General features: G+C 39.3%; 1 protein-coding gene across 1 annotated transcript in view; it reads right to left on the minus strand.

Moving 5' to 3' along the window:
• The window catches only part of GRIN3A (glutamate ionotropic receptor NMDA type subunit 3A), a 189,472-nt gene that overhangs the window by 52,217 nt on the left and 114,169 nt on the right, over positions 1-23,086 (minus strand). Inside the window, exons 4-5 of the mRNA XM_043453623.1 lie at positions 18,060-18,205; positions 10,306-10,421 (exon numbers count right to left, since the gene is read on the minus strand). Coding sequence (XP_043309558.1) covers positions 10,306-10,421; positions 18,060-18,205 — 262 coding nt within the window. The remainder of the gene's footprint in view (positions 1-10,305; positions 10,422-18,059; positions 18,206-23,086) is intronic.

Raw genomic sequence — 23,086 nt, forward strand, 5'->3', positions numbered from 1 at the left:
GTTTTTCTCATTCAGAATATATATATATATATATATATTTTTTCTTATCAGCCATAGATTTACACGTATTCCCCATCCCGATCCCCCCTCCCACCTCCCTCTCCACCCGATTCCTCTGGGTCTTCCCAGTGCACCAGGCCCGAGCACTTGTCTCATGCATCCCACCTGGGCTGGTGATCTGTTTCACCATAGATAGTATACATGCTGTTCTTTTGAAACATCCCACCCTCACATTCTCCCACAGAGTTCAAAAGTCTGTTCTGTATTTCTGTGTCTCTTTTTCTGTTTTGCATATAGGGTTATCGTTACCATCTTTCTAAATTCCATATATATGTGTTAGTATGCTGTAATGTTCTTTATCTTTCTGGCTTACTTCACTCTGTATAATGGGCTCCAGTTTCATCCATCTCATTAGACTGATTCAAATGAATTCTTTTTAATGGCTGAGTAATATTCCATGGTGTATATGTACCACAGCTTCCTTATCCATTCTCTGCTGATGGGCATCTAGGTTGCTTCCATGTCCTGGCTATTATAAACAGTGCTGCAATGAACATTGGGGTGCACGTGTCTCTTTCAGATCTGGTTTCCTCAGTGTGTATGCCCAGAAGTGGGATTGCTGGGTCATATGGCAGTTCTATTTCCAGTTTTTTAAGAAATCTCCACACTGTTTTCCATAGCGGCTGTACTAGTTTGCATTCCCACCAACAGTGTAAGAGGGTTCCCTTTTCTCCACACCCTCTCCAGCATTTATTGCTTGTAGACTTTTGGATAGCAGCCATCCTGACTGGCGTGTAATGGTACCTCATTGTGGTTTTGATTTGCATTTCTCTGATAATGAGTGATGTTGAGCATCTTTTCATGTGTTTGTTAGCCATCTGTATGTCTTCTTTGGAGAAATGTCTGTTTAGTTCTTTGGCCCATTTTTTGATTGGGTCATTTATTTTTCTGGAATTGAGCTGCAGGAGTTGCTTGTATATTTTTGAGATTAATCCTTTGTCTGTTGCTTCATTTGCTATTATTTTCTCCCAATCTGAGGGCTGTCTTTTCACCTTGCTTATAGTTTCCTTTGTTGTGCAAAAGCTTTTAAGTTTCATTAGGTCCCATTTGTTTAAGTTTGCTTTTATTTCCAATATTCTGGGAGGTGGGTCATAGAGGATCCTGCTGTGATTTATGTCTGAGAGTGTTTTGCCTATGTTCTCCCTCTAGGAGTTTTATAGTTTCTGGTCTTACATTTAGATCTTTAATCCATTTTGAGTTTATTTTTGTGTATGGTGTTAGAAAGTGTTCTAGTTTCATTCTTTTACAAGTGGTTGACCAGTTTTCCCAGCACCACTTGTTAAAGAGGTTGTCTTTTTTCCCTTGTATATCCTTGCCTCCTTTGTCAAAGATAAGGTGTCCATAGGTCCGTGGATTTATCTCTGGGCTTTCTATTCTGTTCCATTGATCTATATTTCTGTCTTTGTGCCAGTATCATACTGTCTTGATGACTGTGGCTTTGTAGTATAGTCTGAAGTCAGGCAGGTTGATTCCTCCAGTTCCATTCTTCTTTCTCAAGATTGCTTTGGCTATTCGAGGTTTTTTGTATTTCCATACAAATTGTGAAATTCTTTGGTCTAGTTCTGTGAAAATACCGTTGGTAGCTTGATAGGGATTGCATTGAATCTATAGATTGCTTTGGGTAGAATAGCCATTTTGACAATATTGATTCTTCCAATCCATGAACACGGTATGTTTCTCCATCTGTTTGTGTCCTCTTTGATTTCTTTGATCAGTGTTTTATAGTTTTCTATGTATAGGTCTTTTGTTTCTTTAGGTAGATATACTCCTAAGTATTTTATTCTTTTTGTTGCAATGGTGAATGGTATTGTTTCTTTAATTTCTCTTTCTGTTTTCTCATTGTTAGTGTATAGGAATGCAAGGGATTCTGTGTGTTAATTTTATATCCTGCAACTTTACTATATTCATTGATTAGCTCTAGTAATTTTCTGGTAGAGTCTTTAGGGTTTTCTATGTAGAGGATCATGTCATCTGCAAACAGCGAGAGTTTCACTTCTTCTTTTCCTATCTGGATTCCTTTTACTTCTTTTCCTGCTCTGATTGCTGTGGCCAGAACTTCCAACACTATGTTGAATAGTAGTGGTGAGAGTGGGCACCCTTGTCTTGTTCCTGATTTCAGGGGAAATGCTTTCAATTTTTCACCATTGAGGGTGATGCTTGCTGTGGGTTTGTCATATATAGCTTTTATTATGTTGAGGTATGTTCCTTCTATTCCTGCTTTCTGGAGAGTTTTAATCATAAATGAGTGTTGAATTTTGTCAAAGGTTTTCTCTGCATCTATTGAGATAATCATATGGTTTTTATCTTTCAATTTGTTAATTTGGCTAAGATCAAGTGTAGTATCTGTTCTTATCAGTTTAATCTTTACTGTCATTTTTCTGAACTGTTTTTCAGGTGGTTTGCCTATTTCCTCTGCATTTATTTGGACTTCTGTGTTTCTAGTTTGTTTCTTCATTTGTGTAGTATTTCTCTGCCTTTTCATTATTTTTTTTTAAACTTATTGTGTTTGAGGTCTCCTTTTCCCAGATTCAAGGAAAGTTGAATTCTTTCCATGAAGAAGATTGAATTCTTTCTTCCTTTTGGTTTCTGCCCTCATAAGGTTGGTCCAGTGTTTTATGTAAGCTTCATCTAGGGTGAGATTTGTGCTGAGTTTTTGTTTGTTTGTTTGTTTTTCCTCTGATGGGCAAGCTGAGTGAGGTGGTAATCCTGTCTGATGATGACTGGCTTTGTATTTTTGTTTTCTTTGTTGTTTAGATGAGGAGTCCTGCACAGGGTGTTACTGCTGGTTGGGTGATGTTGGATTTTGTATTCAAATGGTTTCCTTTGTGTGAGCTTTCACTATTTGATACCCCCTAGGGTTAGTTCTCTGGTAGACTAGGGTCTTGGAATCAGTGCTCCCACTCCAAAGGCTCAGGGCTTGATCTCTGTTGCTCCCGGTAGTCTTTTCAGGGACCACCTAGGAAGGCAGCTGTCAAACAGGGCTGGTCTTCCTGGGGCGAGGAGTCCACCTCCAGCCCAGGACAGGGCAGTGACTCAGGCCTCTGGGCACGTTGTGTCACTTCATTCGGGAAACCTTTGGTGCAGCTTTTCTGGTCATGGCTCAGGTTTTGTGATCTTAGCACATGAGAGTCCAGGAGTAGGTGAACTGAGCTTCTCTTTCTGGGCTCTGGTCATGTAATTCACTGCAGGAAAGTCAAGGCCATGTGTTCACTAGTCTGTCTCCTCCTCTGATTACACAAGTTCTTTTTTAAAAATATGAGGCTTGAGATTTGTGTATAACTAATAAAAGAGAAGAAATAAATAATACAGAAAAAATTTTGCATTTTAAAGAGCTGTATGTTTTTTCCCCTTGGTAATTTTGTTTGTTCCTTAACAAAGGAGAGTCAAGGAAATGATGACAATGTCAAGAGCATGATTAGAATTTTCCATTCAAAGAGCTATTTTGAGTGCCTGTTTTGTGCCTAGTAGTTTTGGTTTGAAAGGCAAGGCTGACAATAAAAGACTTTACCCGGGCAGTCTGTTCTTCAGCTGATGTTATCATTAAATAACATTTTTTTAAAAAGTAATGGGTAACTATAAGGAAGTAACAAAGTTTCTTTGGAAATGTTTATTATAATGAATGCTATTGACAATTCAGCTGCACAGAATTCATTCAGTACCTATTTACATGTCAGGCACAATACTAGTCATGTGTATAATAATATTCACTGACTAATTCACACATTTATTCATTCACTCATTCATCCATTCAATGCATATTTACTGAATGAATAGGCACTGTGTTAAGTGGTTGGGATTTAGCAGTAAGTAAGGTAAATATAGTCCCTGCTGTCATGGCATGTATCCTCTTAGGGAGGCAGATACTAAACAATGTACTGCATAATGATTATTTCATTACAACTGAGACATCTAAGGTTGTACCAGCTTGTGCGAGAAGGACAGAGACTTATACTAACAAGTAAGGACTTGGAACTATTTGGTGAGTGTGGTCAGAATAATTAGGCCAGGTTTGCTGAATAATTTGTATTTTTTCCTCCTGAGGCAATAACTTTCAACAACAACAACAATTTCTAATACTATAGAGGGCTTACTATTTGCCAAGTACTGTTCAGTAATGGACTTTTTATATGCCTTACTCCAGTTTATAGATCATGCACTAGTCTAAGATTGCATATTAGGTTGTGGCATACAGGTCAGTTAAATCTCTCTGGGGTTCTAATAATGAGAACCTGAACATACTGAGCCCTATGGTGTGCCAGATACCACCCATGCAGGATATGTATTACTTAGTTCAGGCAGTCGCTCAGTCACATCTGACTCTGCAACCCCATGGACTGCAGCAATCCAGACTTCCTTGTCCATCACCAACTTCTGGAGATTGCTCAAACTCATGTCCATCGAGTCGGTGATGCCATCCAACCACTTTATCCTCTGTCATCCCCTTCTCCTCCTGCCTTCAATCTTTCCCAGCATCAGGGTCTTTTCCAATGAGTCAGTTCTTTGCATCAGATGGCCAAAGTATTGGAGTTTCAGCTTCAGCATCAGTCCTTCCAATGAATATTCAGGGCTGATTTTCCTTTAAGATTGATTGGTTGGATCCCCTTAAGAGTCCAAGGGACTCTTAAGAGTCTTCTGCAACACCACAGTTCAAAGCATCAATTCTTTGGTGCTCAGCTTTCTTTATAGTCCAACTCACTCATCCTTACATGACTACTGGAAAACCATAGCTTTGACTAGATGGACCTTTGTTGGCAAAGTAATGTCTCTGCTTTTTAATACGCTATCTAGGTTGGTCTTAGCTTCTCTTCCAAGGAGTAGAGATTTAAAGACTGAGCAAATAAATGGCCTAATGTCACGCAGATCACAGTTGGCAAAGCTAGCATTTGAAATTGGGTCTGCTTGAATCTAAAAACCAGTGCTTCTTCCAATGTATCCATTATAGCATGAGACCAAGGCAAAGGAATATTTGACATATTCCTCCCCTTCAAACAGCCCCTGTCACTACAGTCATATTGACATAATATCCCCAAGCCAGGCAATACAGTAAAAACCTACAATCATCTAAACTGGTGGTTTGTTTATTCTTCTTCCTCTAATTGTTTTAGATATAAGGTTAGATTGTTTACTTGAGATTTTTCTTGAGGTAAGAGTGTATTGCTATAAACTTTTGTCTTAGAACTACTTTTTCTGTATCCCATAGGTTTTGAACCATTCTGCTTTTGCTTTGTTTTCATTTTTTTTATTTCCTCTTTGATTTCTTCAGTGTGAACTGGTGGCTTGAATTCAGCAGATACAAATATAAATATTATTCATGGGCAGATTTTGTCATAAACTTTTCAGTAAATTGTGTAAATACAGCATAAGTGCAGCCCCAACTGGTATGATTGAACACAAATGGGGAAAGTAACTAGCAAGGATCCTTCCTGGTTATATTGCTTCTCCTAAAAATCCTCCTAAAGTCAGTAATTCTAGTCCAAGTTAATGTAATCATTGCAGGATTGTTTTTGTTTTTCACTTGACAACTATTTATTGGACAGCTATGCATCACTTTCACAAATAGAGGTTGAAAGCTGTTCTGTCTCAGACACTCAGCCAAGTGCCATAGAGTTTGCAGTGTTGGTCACTCAGCTGTGTCCAACTCTTTGCAACCCCATGGATGCAAAGAAAGTTTAAAAAATTTTTAACTTTAAGAAATCTTTAAGAAGAATCTTTATGAAAGTTTAAAAATCTAAGATTAATAGTTATGATATACATTTACATATTTTAAGAATAGAATTTTGGCATTACAACAGAAGTATAAAAATTACTTTAAGGGAAAAAGTTGTGTTGAAATTGCAGAGACATTTAGAAAATTGCTATGTAGGAAATAATTAATATGAAATCACTCTACTTCATCATGTTAAGGTTAATATGTAATTGACTACTAAAAATAGATGACCATTCTTTAAAATTTTCAATTTTAACACATATATTAAGTGTTAATATTTTAATAATTATTGGCATTAATAAAATTATTATTAGCTAATTAAAACAACTATGCATATGGAACATAGGGAAAAACAGGCAAAATAGTTATGTGGTAATTAGAAGAGGTATGTGTTAAAAGACACAAAAATCAATTCAGAAACATAAAATAGTAAAGCCTTGAAGATTTCATTTCTGTCTTCTTTGTCAGCTGCTTTTCAAATTTGATTGTGTTCATTGGTCAAAGACTTCTTATCTTTAAATTGCTGACTCAACTTAGCAGCCTGAGTTGCTTTCATTATCATTAGAAATTTGGCTTTGCAATAAAGATGAGGCTGACTATTTTGTGGTTGATGAATGAAGTGAAATGGAATCCTTCAACCCTAGAGATGAAGACTTCAGGCACCCTGGAAACTGGATACAGCTTAATAGCCCAAGAGAACAATTTTCAGAATAGAATTCTAATATTTTCCCCATGGATACATCAGCTTTACTAAGCTAAGAGTGGTAGAAATGTATTTTGGCTAGCAAGTGTATAGTTAAAAATTCATAGACTACAAAAATCTTCCTGAAATGTGGTTGGAAAATAGATATTTTGAAAATAAGATCTTAGTGTTAAAAACACCTCCGGAAGAAAGATAAATTCAGTTTTACAGTCAATCAGCTATTCCAGAGCGATGGTTGAGCATATTTTGGAATAGTTCTAACCTTAAAGGAGACTTTAAAAATGGGTTTCCTTTATCTTCAGCACATCAAAGTGGAGACAGAGTGTGTGTAAGAAGCTGAGATATATGAAGGTGATCTATCTTGGGATAATTTTATAGTAAATTGGTCTCAATCCTTTAGTATATTTAATATTATATTGAATATATTGAATAATATTATATTGAATATATTGAATAATAGCCTGGTGACTCAGATAGAAAAGAATATACCTGCAATATAGGAGAACTGGGTTTGATCCCTGGGTCAGGAAAATCTTTTGGAGAAGGAAATTGCAACCCACTCTAGTATTCTTGCCTTGAAAATTCCATGGACGAGAAGCCCGGTGGGCTACAGTCCAAGGGGTCACAAGGAGTTGGAAACTACTGAGCCATTAACACTCTCGCTGTCACTTTTACTATGTGCTTGAACATGCTTTACATGTATTATTTTACTTAATCATCATAGCAACTCTGTCCTAGATGTACTATTCACAAACCCATTATGCAGATGAGGAAGCTGAAGAACAGATTGTGACTTGCCCAACTAACAGAGTTATTTGGGAACAGCAACTCTATTGTAACCTAAGCACTCAAGACTCCAGAGCTAGTGCTTCAAGCACTGTACTAAATAATTAGTGGAAAGCAAGTAAAAGAACAAACTCAAAAACAGGCAAAGGTCTTTGGCAGAAAGTTCACAAATCATTACTGTGCAGTTCCATTACTTTTTCTTCTCATTTGACCTTTACTGTCAGTTTACTCCAATGCATAAATTTGGGACATGTATTCAATTATCTCAACACTTTCTTTTTTCAGACAGACAATATATCTTTGTGTCCCTGGTATATAGTTTTTAATAAGACCAGAGACTTTCCACATGTTCTTGAATATTTAATAATTTTGGTTTGCTGCACTGAAGACTCACGGAATGGTTTCAAAGTCAGTGTGGACTGTTGTCTCTCATTTGCCCCCCATTGACCTTTAGGTGTTAAATAAAAGCAGAATGGTGAAGTTGGGAAGGGTGTTTAGTAGTCACACTGAGTTGATATAATGTCATTACTACAGAGAGTGATGGCATCACCGACTCAATGGACATGAGTTTGAGTAGACTCTGGGGGTTGGTGATGGACAGGGAGGCCTGGCGTGCTGCAGTCCATGGGGTCGCAGAGTCGGACATGACTGAGTGACTGAACTGAACAGAGAGTGAATGTACCTTCAGCATGAGGGAATCAATGGATTCCATTTTCCCTCCTAAGTTCCCAAAATCTTTTAAACACTTTGGAAAGTATATGCAGACTTTTCAGGGTACTTTTGATTACCTACATAAGGAAGTGATTAGGTATTTAGTCAAATACAACTTAATGAGTTATATAATAGGGTAATAAATCATTTATTACATAACTGTTAAATGCCTTGCATTGCACTAGATCCTGTGAGAGAATACAGACATACGGAACATTCCTGTAAGCTAAATAGGTAAAAATTGTTCATAAATTGCTTTTGTGATATTTTATGCCTATAAAGTCTAATTAATTAATAATAAAGTACACATTTTCATAAATTAAAAAAACCTAAATGTTGTTAATGAAAAGCATATAATATTTTTTAAAAATTTCATGAAGAGAGAAATATTCCATTAAAATCTATTAATTTTTTCTTTAAAGCTATAGTCAAGAGTTTTATTAGTATCTCTATCACATTGTTTTTTTGTAACTTATAAGTATGCTTACTTTGTGTTTTACCAAGTTCTGCCTTTAGGTTGTAAACTTGTTCACAGAGGCTGTATTGAATTAAAATTTCTGATTTGCACATCACCCAGAATAAACCAGCAGTGGCTTTTTAAAGAATAGACCAACAATGATGAGAATATTCTCTGTATTCAAGTCTATAGTCTTTCTGCTGTCTTGCAGAGAGAGTGTTTCCCTGTGCCATTTTGTATTTATTCCCTTGGAAAACAATGTGGTGTCTGGAGATGATGGAGACTGTGAGACACCAAGTCTCATGAGCACAGATGGAAATGTGAACAGGAAACCAGTGGGGAATTAATTGTGTGGCATCTGGCACTGGGGTCTAGCAGAGGCAAACAAGCCATTTCACCACTGCCTTTTGACAAGATAGAGTTGCCCCCTGAAAACAAAGGTGGAAAACAAGAGTCCCTCATTCTTTTACCCACTACAAATGATTCATTGTTAACAGCTGCTAATGGCAAAAGGGACTTCAATTACCCTGTGTATCTAGGATAGAAAAAGGAAATAACATCCTTTCCATTTACCCAGATGCCACACAAATGGGAAATTTTCCACTCTTACATCGAAATGTGGTTATATAATCAACATTCTTTTGGTTTTCTAGTTTTTCTTTGGTTTCTCTTTTTGTGCCCTGCAACACAATTGTGTCTTTGTCACTGTTGTCTCAACAGAAGACCCCTACCACTAAATGTCTCTCTTCCTGCATTCTATTCCAGGCTAAGGCGGAGGTCACTTTGCCTGGAGAGGGGACTGATTTCTCTTAGGAGAAGGCTCAAAGAAACAGCATCAGCTGTTAACATTCTCATTCATCACAAAAATGAAGATGGGAAAAAAAAAAAACTGCTGATGTGTTTAGGAAAGACAGAGACCAACTGTGGTTGGGGAACTGGAATCTGAATAGCCTTGATATACTAGTTAACATACAGGAAAGTATAGTTTTCTGGAAATAAGACTTGAGCATCCCCATGGGATTATTTCTAGTCAAAATGCTTTCTGACAAGTGAGTATGGCTGTTCTGGGAGCCAGTGTGTACTGTCATAGGAGGGAAGCTGGGAATTGGAGATGTGAAATTTGCTGGTTCAAACTATTGGCTCCATATATCAACTGTTGTCCAGAATGAAAGGAGTTACTGACAATGCAGTCTTTATTTGGTCCTGAAGTTTGATTGATTGGCTGACCAAGTTGAAAGCAAAAATTTGCTGCCAGTGGGGAAGAAGACAAACCTGAGGTCCCAAACAGTTTTGTTTAGGACACTTAGAGGTTACTCAATTACAGAGGTTGATTTTTTTTCTACTTATTTTTCAACTAGTGGAAACATTTATTTAAGGACTATGAGATTTATATTCTAATTTCAGTATTACCATCTAATTATGTGATTATGAGAAAGTAATATATTGTCTCTGAACTTTCTTGTGGATAAAACTGAGCAGCTTGGATTAAATCAACACTGGAGTCCTTCTAGTTGTAACACAATCATTCTAGTTTTAGTATCAGATTCATTATAGGATTTGGCCATTAGAAAATACAGATTAAATTAAAACCCTGTTTACTACACTGTGTCAACACTCCCAGATATCTGAAGCACCACCATTTGGATAACAATGATATTTTGGTTGTTGTTTCTCTAACAGTTGGATAAAAATATGTTGGTGGAGTAGGTAGAAAATAAATACCTAACTTTAGCAACTTAATAGCTGAGTGCTTAAGAGCTGAAAATGAAAACAAAGGAAGCTAAGTAGCTCTCTGCCTCAGACACTGGCATTTGTGACTTGCTAGGTTGGCAAACTGAACACATCTAGAGTAACAGTGCATCAGGAATGACTGACTAATACCTTCTATGGCAAACGGCTTCCCCACGGTTAGAAGTCTGCAGTCAGCATCTACTGACACTTCGTAATCCAGAAGGGCTTTGTCCATGATGAAGGCATCTAGTTTCTCTGGATCATTCCTGTGTTTAAAACCAAAAGAAGAAAAGTGGAAAATGATTCATTAATAGGCAGGAAACACTAAGTCTGACAGCTAGCTTTTGTTTAGGGAGCAGAAATCTGGACAGTAAGGGCAGTCCAAGCTGGGCAGCTGCTGGCTCTGCCTTGGTGACATCTCACTGACCTGCAGAGAACAGACCAGGGGAAACAGACGCTCTTAACAGAGAGCATGACATCTTTCCAGGGGTTCTAAATTGAACAACAAAACCAGAGCAACCCTGAATTGAGTGCAAAGGTAAACAGTCAAGGTTCATTTCTTGTACATTAACTGAATGATCTTTTTTTTTTTTTGTCGTGCTACATGTAGGATCTCAGTTCCCCAACCAGGGATCAAACTCTCCCTGTAGCAGAAGTGCAGAGTCTTAACCACTGAACCACCGAATGAAGTCCTCCAAGTGACTTCTTGGTGTAGGCATTATATTTATTGTTCTCCATACCCTTTATAATGACCCTGAAGAGGGAGGTGGGCTTCCCTGGTAGCTCAGATGGTAAAGAATCTGCCTGTAATGCACGAGACCCAGGTTCAATGCCTGAGTTGGGAAGGTCCCCTGGAGAAGGAAATGACAACCCACTCCAGTATTCTTGCCTGGGAAATCCCATGTCCATGGGGTTGCAGAGAGTCGGACATGACTGAACGACTATCGCTTTCATTTTCACTTGAAGGGGGTGGTAGTATCCTATTTTAACAAATGAAGGAATTGAGGTTCAGAGAGTTGAAATAAGTTGATCCAGTTAACAAGCCAGTAAGTGTTGGAGCTAGGCGATCTCATTAATCAATATGTGAAAATTCTTCATTCTTTCTGTCATGATCACTGTCATATTCTCCAGAGGTCAGGCATTATCTCACACTTGGGAGTACATAATAAAGAAGTGCAAATAAGAGATCCAGCACTCTTGGGGAAAAAAGAGTTCAGGTCTCGTTAAAGTCCATAGCTGGTGTTTAATAAATGGAAGAGGACGCATATGTAAATCAGGTCTTTGTGGTCTGATTTATTAATATAATTCCAGAGATTCATGTTTCACTCCCATCCCAGGAGACAGTTCAGGCAAAAATCATTTAAAGGCAAGTATTTCTGGACTGTATCAGCAAATTGGCTGTGAGCTGGGCTCAAGATAGCAACAGACACTTTGTGCATCCTTTTTGTATTCTCCATTTTTTAACATAGGTGCAGAAATGGTCCCCAGGAAGGTGGTCAGCACCAGTTGAGCTCCACTTACGAAGGAGGCAAGGGAGAATGAGTTTCACAGGGAACTATTTAAGGTATATGCAAATGGCTCTTTGTTTTCAGCTATCTCAAAAATTTTTGGAAAGGTAATAAAACATTTAATAAAGCCTTTTTGACCCTCAGGGTTGTCCAATGAGCTTGGTAAAGAGAACAACTATTCTCTGTTCCATCTGGGTCCAGTCCTTCCTCTCTTAGAACCAAAAATGAGGCTATTGGAATTCAGTACAGAGGGGTAGATTCTAAACTCAGAGGAGAACATTGGGCCATCAAAAATCTAAAAGAGAAGGACACCACTAAACACCTCTAAGATTCATCATTGAGCAGCAAGTACCTTTATGATGGGTTTGTCTGACACACACTGACATATATTGAGTAGGTCAGCCTCCCTTCTTGGTGCCAATGACCATCACTTCCTCTTTGTACTCTTCCAGAAAGCGAAATAGCCACTTCAAAATGAATAATCTAAAAAAAAAAAATCTTTCCAGGGGTATTGATTTGAGTTACAATGAAGCCTATGTTTCAGTTCAGTCGTGTCTGACTCTCTGCGACCCCATGGACTGCAGCAAGCCAGGCTTCCCTGTCCATAAGTTTACTCAAACTCATGTCCATTGAGTCGGTGATGCCATCCAACCATCTCATCCTCTATTGGCCCCTTCTCCTCCTGCCTTCAATTTTTCCCAGCATCAGGGTCTTTTCCAATGAGTCAGTTCTTTGTATCAGGTGGCCAAAGTATTGGAGTTTCAGCTTCAGCATCAGTCCTTCCAATGAATATTCAGGACTGATTTCCTTTAGGATGGACTGGTTGGATCTCCTTGCTGTCCAAGGGACTCTCAAGAGTCTTCTCCAACACCACAGTTCAAAAGCATCGATTCTTTGGCACTCAGCTTTCTTTATAGTCCAACTCTCACATCCACACATGACTACTGGAAAAACCACAGCCTTGACTAGATGGATCTTTGTTGGTAAAGTCAAGTCTCTGCTTTTTAATATGCTATATAGATTGGTCATAACTTTTCTTCCAAGGAGTAAGCATCTTTTAATTTCATGGCTGCAGTGACCATCTGCAGCGACTTTAGAGCCCCCCAAAATAGTCTGTCACTGTTTCCATTGTTTCCCCATCTATTGGCCATGAAGTGATGGGACCAGATGCTGTGATCTTGTTTTCTGAATGTTGAGTTTTAAGCCACTTTTTCACTCTCCTTTTTCACTTTCATCAAGAGGCTCTTTAGTTCTTCACTTTCTGCCATAAGGGTGGTGTCATCTGCATATCTGGGATTATTGATATTTCTCCCGGCAATCTTGATTCCAGCTTGTGCTTCATCCAGTCCAGCATTTCTCATGATGTACTCTGCATATAAGTTAAATAAGCAGGGTGACAATATACAGCCTTGACGTACCCCTTTTCCTATTTGGAAGAAGTCTGTTGTTCCATGTCCAGTTCTAATCTGCATACAGATTTCTCAAGAGGCAGGTCAGATGGTCTGGTACTCCCATTTCTTGAAGAATTTTCCACAGCTTGTTGTGATCCACACAGTCAAAGGCTTTGGCCTAGGCAATAAAGCAGAAATAGATATTTTCCTGGAACTCTCTTGCTTTTTCGATAATTCAGTGGATGTTGGCAATTTGATATCTGGTTCCTCTGCCTTTTCTAAATCCAGCTTGAACATCTGGAAATTCATGGTTTATGTACTGTTGAGGCCTGGCTTGGAGAATTTTGAGCATTACTTTACTCGTGTGTGAGATGAGGGCAACTGTGCAGCAGTCTGAGCATTCTTTGGCATTGCCTTTCTTTGGGATTGGAATGAAAACTGACCTTTTCCAGTCCTGTGGCCACTGCTGAGTTTTCCAAATTTGCTGGCATATTGAGTGTAGCACTTTCACAGCATCATCTTTTAGCATTTGAAATAACTCGACTGGAATTCCATCACCTCCACTAGCTTTGTTCATAGTGATGCTTCTTAAGGCCTACTTGACTTCACGTTCCAGGATGTCTGGCTTTAGGTGAGTGATCACACCATCATGATTATCTGGGTCATGAAGATCTTTTTTGTATAGTTCTTCTGTGCATTCTTGCCACCTTTTCTTAATATCTTCTGCTTCTGTTAGGTCCATACCATTTCTGTCATTTATTGTGCCCATCTTTGCATGAAATGTTCCCTTGGTATCTCTAATTTTCTTGAAGAGATCTCTAGTCTTTCCCATTCTACTGTTTTCCTCTGTTTCTTTGCGTTGATCACCGAGGAAGGCTTTCTTTTCTCTCCTTGCTATTTCTTTGGAACTCTGCATTCAAATGGGTATATCTTTCCTTTTCTCCTTTGCCTTTCACTTCTCTTCTTTTCACAGCTATTTGTAAAGTCTCCTCAGATAACCATTTTGCCTTTTTGCATTTTTTCTTCGGGATGGTCTTGATCACTGCCTCCTGTACAGTGTCACGAACCTTCATCCACAGTTCTTCAGGCACTCTGTCTGTCAGATCTAATCCCTTGAATCTATTTCTCACTTCCACTATATAATCTTAAGGGATTTGATTTAGATCATACCTGAATGGTCTGGTGGTTTTCCCTACTTTTTTCAATTTAAGTCTGAATTTGGCAATAATGAGTTCATGATTTGATCCACAGTTAGCTCCCAGTCTTATTTTTGCTAACCCTATAGAGTTTCTCCAACTTTGGCTGCAAAGAATGTAATCCATCTGATTTCAGTATTGACCATCTGGAGATATCCATGTGTAGAGTCTTCTCTTGTGTTGCTGGAAGAGGGTGTTTGCTATGACCAGTGTGTTCTTATGACAAAACTCTTATTAGCCTTTGCCCTGCTTCATTCTGTACTCCAAGGCCAAATTTTCCTGTTACTCCAGGTATCTTTTGACTTTCTACTTTTGCATTCCAGTCCCCATAACAAAAAGAATTTTTTTTTTTTTGGTGTTAGTTCCAGAAGGTCTTGTAGGTCTTCATAGAACTGTTCAACTTCAGCTTCTTCAGCATTACTGGTCAGGGATGAGATTTGGATTACTGCGATATTGAATGTTTGCCTTGGAAATGAACAGAGATCATTCTGTCATTTTGAGATTGCATCCAAGTACTGCATTTCAGACTCTTTTGTTGACTATGATGGCTGCTCCATTTCTTCTAAGGGATTTTTGCCAACAGTAGTAGATATAATGGTCATCTGAGTTCAATTCACCCATTCCAGTCCATTTTAGTTCACTCATTCCTAAAATGTTGATGGTCACTCTTGCCATCTCCTGTTTGACCACTTCCAATTTGCCTCGATTCATGGACCTAACATTCCTGTTTCCTATTTAATATTGCTCTTTTCAGCATTGGACTATACTTCTATCACCAGTCACATCCACAACTGGGTGATGTTTTTGCTTTGCTGCATCTCTTCATTCTTTCTGGAGTTATTTCTCCACTGATCTCCAGTAGCATATTGGGCACCTATTGACCTGGGGAGTTCATCTTTCAGTGTCCTATCTTTTTGCCTTTTCATACTGTTCATGGGGTTCTCAAGGTAAGAATACCGAAGTGGTTTGCCATTCCCTTCTCCAGTGGACCACATTTTGTCAGAATTCTTCCCCATGACCATCTGTCTTGGATGGCTCTAGATGGCATGGCTCATAGTTTCATTGAGTTAGACAAGGCTGTGGTCCATGTGATCAGATTGGTTAGTTTTCTGTGACTGTGGCTTTCATTCTGTCTGCCCTCTGATGGAGTAGGAGAAGAGGCTTATAGAAGCTTCCTGATGGGAGAGACTGACTTAAGGGGTCTTGTTCTGATGGGCAGGGCCATGCTCATAAATCTTTTTTTACTATGTTTAACTTCAACCAAAATGAAAGACATCTTTCAGCTCCAGAGCTGTGGGAAGCTTCAGAAAGGGCTTAGTATATGAACTGTATCCTGGAAGCTGAGGATCAGAAACCTTAATGGAATCCTGGCAGTAAAATAAAAATCAAGCTGAAAGGTATTTCTCTAATGAAAGCTTTATTCTCACAGTACCAAAATGCACCTTGGGAGCTACACAGGACCAAGTTACCATTTACTAATGCTCTGTAAATATTTGTGGCAGCATAGGAGTACAAAAAGTTAGGGCTCAGCTTTTCTAACCAGTACTTCCTGTGGTCCATCTGAGTGGTATCCCTAAATAACTCCTCATGGTTTTGAATTGCAAAGTGAAGTTATCTGTGGCAGGTCTCTGTTGCATAGGAAGGCAAGAAGCAATTAGCTAACAGACTCCCATGGGGCCCTGAGTCACTGGTGAGGAAGTGGCAGGGTTTGATCCAGGTATAATGAGCTTCTAGACTGGCTGAATCATCCTTACAGTTGGCAGGGCCTACAGTTGTTTCTCCCATTATAAAATCATGCTGTCTTTTTGAACATTCATTTCATAACATACCACAAAACTAGTTATATATAAACATATAAAAATAAAGTAATTATTACTATAAAAGGGATTCATTTATTGGAATACTGTCACTTCAAAAAGCAGGGTCCTAAGTGAGTTAGGATGAAGCTCAGGGAATCTGATGGGAGAGGGGAGGGACAGCGTTAACACAGGAACTTCTCTTTATAGATGACTCCAGGGGTAGTGCCCTGTAGGTATGGCACTGATATGTCAGGGGGTAGCTTGGGGACCTTGGTTTTTTGGAGTAGTGAATAGGAGCATAGGCTGTATCTGGGCCAGAAGTGGAGAGAGCAGCTCAGAGGGAAGAAGGCAGAGAGCATTAATGATAACCTTTGTTCCAAAGTTACCTCAATCTGTAATTCACCTGGGGAGCTTGTTAAAATGCAGATTCTGTGATGGGACCTGAGAGTCTTCATAGCTCCCAGGTGCTACCTGCTACATGAATGTTGCTGGAATGCGGACTGTACCTTGAACATCAAGGACCTGCTTTCCAGTTACAGTTCTCAGGCTAGCCTGCAGCAGTGCTACAGCCCAAAGACATGGTTTTGGTCCTGACTGCCACTTGCTAGCTGTATTTCCATGGACAAGTTGATTCTTTCGGGCCTCAGCTCCTTCACCTGTGCCTGTTTTCCTAACAATTTCTTCTCTCCAGCTAGAGTGCGGCTAACTCAGCTCTCAGGCCTTGGAGGTGAATCCTCCAGAATAAATGAATACCCAGAGTGGAGTGGAACTGCTCCATGGCAGCAGGGGCTTTTCTCAGCTTTCACACTGCCAGAAGGGCCCAATTTGTCACCCATTACTATTTAGTGGGGATCCATCACTATCTTCCTGACATCTTATTCTTTTTCCCAGCCATGGATTTCCCTGATGGAGAGGATAAAGAGGAGGTGTTGGGGGGCAAAGGAGCACTAAACTCTGTGTCAGAGAGGGACTCTAATGTTTTAAAGTTCTTACAAAATTGAAAGTGCCATTTCATAGTGTTTCACACTATATATACCTGTGAAAATCTGAGAACACAAAGTTTTCTTTCTAGACCCTAGTTTAGTCCATAAAATTGTTTTCAGGGCTGATTACTAGAGTTTTTGAGAAATACAGAGCCCTTATGTCCCATAAAATTATTTACTTCACTTCTTTCTTAAAAAAGAATTTGAGGTGCCAAGTCCTGCTGTCATTGGGGAGATAATTGTGTTTGATGATAGAGAAACCAGTTTTCTGGTACTGCACGATTGTAGGGATTGGAGTTTGAGTGTACGTTATTGTCCTGAGACCATCAGGCAGGAGGGGGAGGACTGCTTGCTCACATGCTGTGGCACTTATCAGGAGCCATTCATCCCCTTCTCCCAGGCAGACTAGTTGAGCAGACCCAGAGATGCACCATCCTCCTTTGCATTCAGCTTCCCTGAATTATAGCTCTGATAATCTGCCATGGCAATGTGATTGCTCTTGATTGCTTCTCATAAATTCTGATGAGAAGGATGCAGGCATGGGAATCATTGCCTTTTATCTTATTTCTTTTCTACAGGAAATCTCTAAGATAAATCCCACTTCCTTGTGGCAAGAGGAGGCAGTTCACAGGTTTAGAGATTCACTGTGAAGGAAAGGGTTGCTTTGGGACACTTTATCCTCTGGCCACATTCCCTGAGTGTTTGATCGTTTTAGCACCATTATTTTCCCAAGTGATGTCAAGCCAACATTTACTTCCTCTACCATCTGCTACACTACTGACCCTACTGGCATTTTGATCAAAGCTACTGCCAGCTTGGGACTGTGGAGGTAACTAGAAAACTAGGTCACATAATTAAATGCACATTTATCCCATACTGTCTCCTGTATCTCACATGGTGTGAGGTATCATGGAACACAAAATGGGTATATTTAGATAACATTAAAAAAAAACCCAACAAACATTACATCAGTAACAAGGCTTCTTTTTCATTGAGAACTTTTTGGACTGAGGAGGTTGACACTCACTTTAGATACGCCACTCCATCCAGGGTGGCTGGTACATTGTACCTTCTCATATACTCATGCATCTCTGGGAAGCTTTGCCTCACATAGTCTTCAGCACTGCTCTCCCGGACAGTTCCAAAACGGAAGCCTTGAGAGGGATGATGTAGCTATGAGGCAGAAAAAGAAATGTCTTGAATATAAATTATTCCTAGAGCTGTTTTCAAATTTTTCTTTTTCTATCATTCTTTTGAGTCTGATAATGACCTTGTATTTTTCGAACACACAGTCATAAACATAAATTTCCTTGTGCCAACATAGGTACATGCTCTTTCATACCAGCTTTCACATAAATAAATGTTCTATCTTCACATAAGTAACTAGTCTCTCTTCAGAAGCAAACAGATGAAAACAACAAGTAGAAAATATAAAACAGCTTTCTTCTTTATATTGAGAGCCTGTCAGAATTCTTTAGAAATTATAAAGTGACATATGAAATCAACCTTGGTAATCATATTATAAATTGCTTATTAGGGAAAGCATAAAGTTAAAATAATAAATTAAAGATTGTGCCCTTCCTTGGTTAGAACTACACAAAGGCCAAGTTAAAATCCTGCAACCTGAGATCAAAATATACATGACCCCAAACCATGAATTCACCTCTTTTATGTTTATTAGTCTTTATGCTATAGTATATTTTAAGTTCATTGAATTTATTTTTGGTATAATTATGAAGTGATCTATTTCCCTTAGATAACTCTGTTATACAGTGCTGAGTCATATTGCATATTTTCTCAAATGGAATGGTATGTAGGACAATTAGGAGCAACAGAGGAGGTGGCTAGCAGGAGTAGATCCAGTAAGGTCATGGTTCTCCAGGATGCAAGGACTCACAGTGAGGAGAGGTATTAAGATATAGTACATGAGACAGTATAATTCATGGAAGTTGCACAGAAGTATTACTACAGGATCTAGAGTTATTTCAAATAAAAGAATCAACTCGGGTTTTTTTCTTTTTTTTAAGTTGTTTACATGCCTACAGATTAAGAAATCACTGAATTTGGTAATAAACAATTTATATTTGAAGATTAATTAGTTTTGACACACAGTAAAGGGTCTAACAATATGGCAATAGTTAAATTATTTGCCATGTCCTTATAGAATGTTATCTAATGTATAAATCATGTTTGTAAAGCATATTTAATAAAACAAAGCAAATGCTCATATGACAAATGAAGAAAAGGCTCTTGTATGGTCTGATCAAAGTTAAATATGTATATAATTATTTTAAGGGCTTCCCAGGTGGTGTAGTGGTAAAGAATCTGCCTGCCAATGCAGGAGATGTGGGTTTGATCCCTGGGTCAGGAAGATCCCCTGGAGGAGGAAATGGCAACCCACTCCAGTATTCTTGCCTGGAGAATTCCATGGATAGAGGAGCTATCCCATGGAATAGGGAATGTATCCCAGATACAGAGCTAACCTACTGTAACTGGTGGGTTACAGTCCATGGGGTTGCAAAGAGTTGGACACAACTGAGCATGCATGCATTCATAGTTATTTTAAATACTGTGGCTCCTTCATATACATCATATATACACATGTACACACACACACACACACACACACACCCCTGGGAAGAAAATATATCAAGATATTAACAATGGTTGTTCCATATATTTATTTATAGATTGGCTACAGAAACATGCCTTGTGTTTATAAGTTAAAAAACTACATTCAGTGAAGTAAGTCATTAACTTATGTCAATTTTTTTGGGGGGGCAGCTTTGCATAATTTTAAGAGTTACTGGGCCCACAAAGGTAAGTACCTACAATCATTGCCACAAAGTGACTTACCACCTGCTTTGTGATATTTCTTTGGCTATCTCACTGTGGAACAGGCTGTATGGCATAAACTTGTGTTCAATTGTTCACACACTGGATAAATTCTAATGTTTTATGCCAGCATAACCTTAATGAGGCATCAATAATAATAATGGCTAACATTTATTGATTTTTATGTGCTAACTGATGTTTATCTGCATTATCTTGATTAATCCTCATAAAAACCTGATTAATCCTTATAAAAACCTCATAAAAAGGACTCTAGTAATACTTCTTTTTTAAGGATTAATCAACTAGAAGCTCAGTGAAATGTAGCAAGCAATAGTAAGTAATAAAAGTAGTAAGATCACACAGCTAGAAGTAGTAGGGATTGGGTTAGAACCTATGTCTGTTTCACTTCAAAGTCCTCACTGTTACCGACCACATCACCCTGCCTTCCAGGTCATGGCAGCAAATGGAGAGAAGATGTTTATTAGAACAAACTCACTAGTCTTTTAAAATATTCTCCTTAAGCCTTAGGCCTAGGCTGTTCTTACAGTAGCAGATTGCAACCCTGTGGCTTGATCAAGGCAAACTTATCAACATTCTGTTTATCCAACAGCTATTCATTTTTTAAAGCCTAGATCAAGACTCTGTCTGAAGTCTTTGGCCTTATCGAATTTCACCCTCCTATCCAGGAAGAACAAAAATAAAAATAATTTACTGCCTCTTTATCTGTGCTGAGACAGCACCTTGTACACACATAACATGTAGGCTAGGTACTTACTTAGCCATTTTTCACACTTTTCATACATTTCTCCTTTGACTCGCCCAATAAACTTATGAGGTATTTCTATTATCATCCTTTTATAAATAAAGGAACTGAAGATTAGAAAGTTTGTTATTTGCCCAAGACCACAGAGCTAGTAAACGTTGAATGTGGAATATGAACCCAGATAGTCTGATGGAAACGAACAGAGATCGTTCTGTCGTTTTTGAGATTGCATCCAAGTACTGCATTTCAGACTCTTTTGTTGACTATGATGGCTACTCCATTTCTTCTAAGGGATTCTTGCCAACAGTAGTAGATATAATGGTCATCTCAGTTCAATTCACCCATTCTAGTCCATTTTAGTTTACTCATTCCTAAAATGTTGATGGTCACTCTTGCCATCTCCTGTTTGACCACTTCCAATTTGCCTTGATTTATGGACCTAACATTCCAGGTTCCTATGCAGTATTGCTCTTTACAGCATTGGACTTTACTTCCATCACCAGTCACATCCACAACTGGGTGTTGTTTTTGCTTTGGCTCCATCTCTTCATTCTTTCTGGAGTTATTCCTCCATTGATCTCCAGTAGCATATTGGGCACCTATTGACCTGTGGAGTTCATCTTTCAGAGTCCTATCGTTTGCCTTTTCATACTGTTCATGGGGTTCTCAAGGCAAGAATACCGAAGTGGTTTGCCATTCCCTTCTCCAGTGGACCACATTTTGTCAGAACTCTCCCCCATGACCCGTCTGTCTTGGATGGCTCTAGATGGCATGACTCATAGTTTCATTGAGTTAGACAAGGCTGTGGTCCATGTGATCAGATTGGTTAGTTTTCTGTGATTGTGTTTTTCAGTCTGTCTGCCCTCTGATGAAGAAGGATAAGAGGCTATGGAAGCTTCCTGATGGGAGAGACTTACTGAGGGGGAAACTGGGTCTTGTTCTGATGGGCGGGGCAGTGCTCAATAAATCTTTAATTCAATTTTCTGTTGATGGGTGGAGCTGTGTTCCCTCCCTGCTATTTACTGGGGCCAAACTATGGTGGAGGTAATGAAGATAATGGCAACCTTCTTCAAAAGATCCCACGCATGTACTGCTACACTCACTGCCCTCAACCCTGCAGCAAGTCACCACCGACCCACGCATCCGCTGGAGACTCCTGGACACTCAATGGGCAAGTCTGGGTCAGTCTCTTGTGGGGTCACTGCTCATTTCTCCTGGATCCTGGTGCACACAAAGTTCTGTTTGTGCCCTCAAAGAGTCTATTTCCTAGTCCTGTGTAAGTTCTGGCAGCTCTATGGTGGGGTTAATGGCGACCTCCTCCAAGAGGGCTTATGCCATACCCAAGTCTGCTGCACCCAGAGCCCCGTCCCTGCGGCAGTCCACTGCTGACCCGTACCTCCACAGGAGATGCTCAAACACAGTTCTGTCTCAGTCTCTGTGGGGTCCCTGGATCCTGGTGTGCAAAAGGTTTGTTTGAGCCTTCTGAGCATCTCTGGTGGGAATGGGGTTTGATTCTAAAGGTGAATTCACCTCTCCTACCATCTTGCTGGGACTTCTGTGTTGCCCTTGGGCATGGGGTATCTCTTCACAGCCCCTCCAGGGCCTACTGTCTTGCTGGGGTTTCTCTGACCTTGGGTGTGGGGTATCTCCTCACAGCAACTCCAGCGAACTGCAGCCACAGCTCCTGACCTTGGGCGTGGGGTATCACCTCTTTCAATATCACAGTAATCCAAGTCTATGCCCCAACCTGTAATGCTGAAGAAGCTGAAGCTGAACAGTTCTATGAAGACCTACAAGACCTTCTAGAACTAACACCAAAAAAAAAAAACCCATGTCCTTTTCATCCTGGGGGACTGGAATGCAAAAGTAGGAAGTCAAGAGATACCTGGAGTAACAGGAAAATTTAGCCTTGGAGTACAGAATGAAGCAGGGCAATGGCTAATAGGGTTTTGCCATAAGAACACACTGGTCATAGCAAACACCCTCTTCCAGCAACACAAGAGAAGACTCTACACATGGATATCACCAGATGGTCAATACTGAAATCAGATGGATTATATTCTTTGCAGCCAAAGTTGGAGAAGCTCTATACAGTCAGCAAAAACAAGACTGGGAGCTGACTGTGAATCAGATCATAAACTCCTTATTGCCAAGTTCAGACTTAAATTGAAGAAAGTAGGGAAAACCACTAGACCATTCAGGTATGATCTAAATCAAATCCCTTAAGATTATACAGTGGAAGTGAGAAATAGATTCAAGGGATTAGATCTGATAGACAGAGTGCTTGATGAACTATGGACAGAGGTTCATGACATTGTACAGGAGACAGGGATCAAGACCATCCCCCAAAAAAAGAAGTGCAAAAAAGCAAAATGGCTGTCTGAGGAGGCCTTAAAAATAACTGTGAAAAGAAGAGAAGTGAAAAGCAAAGGACAAAAGGAAAGATATACCCATTT

Source organism: Cervus canadensis, chromosome 30 (assembly GCF_019320065.1).
Source record: "Cervus canadensis isolate Bull #8, Minnesota chromosome 30, ASM1932006v1, whole genome shotgun sequence".
In the NCBI taxonomy this organism is placed as follows: Eukaryota; Metazoa; Chordata; class Mammalia; order Artiodactyla; family Cervidae; genus Cervus; species Cervus canadensis.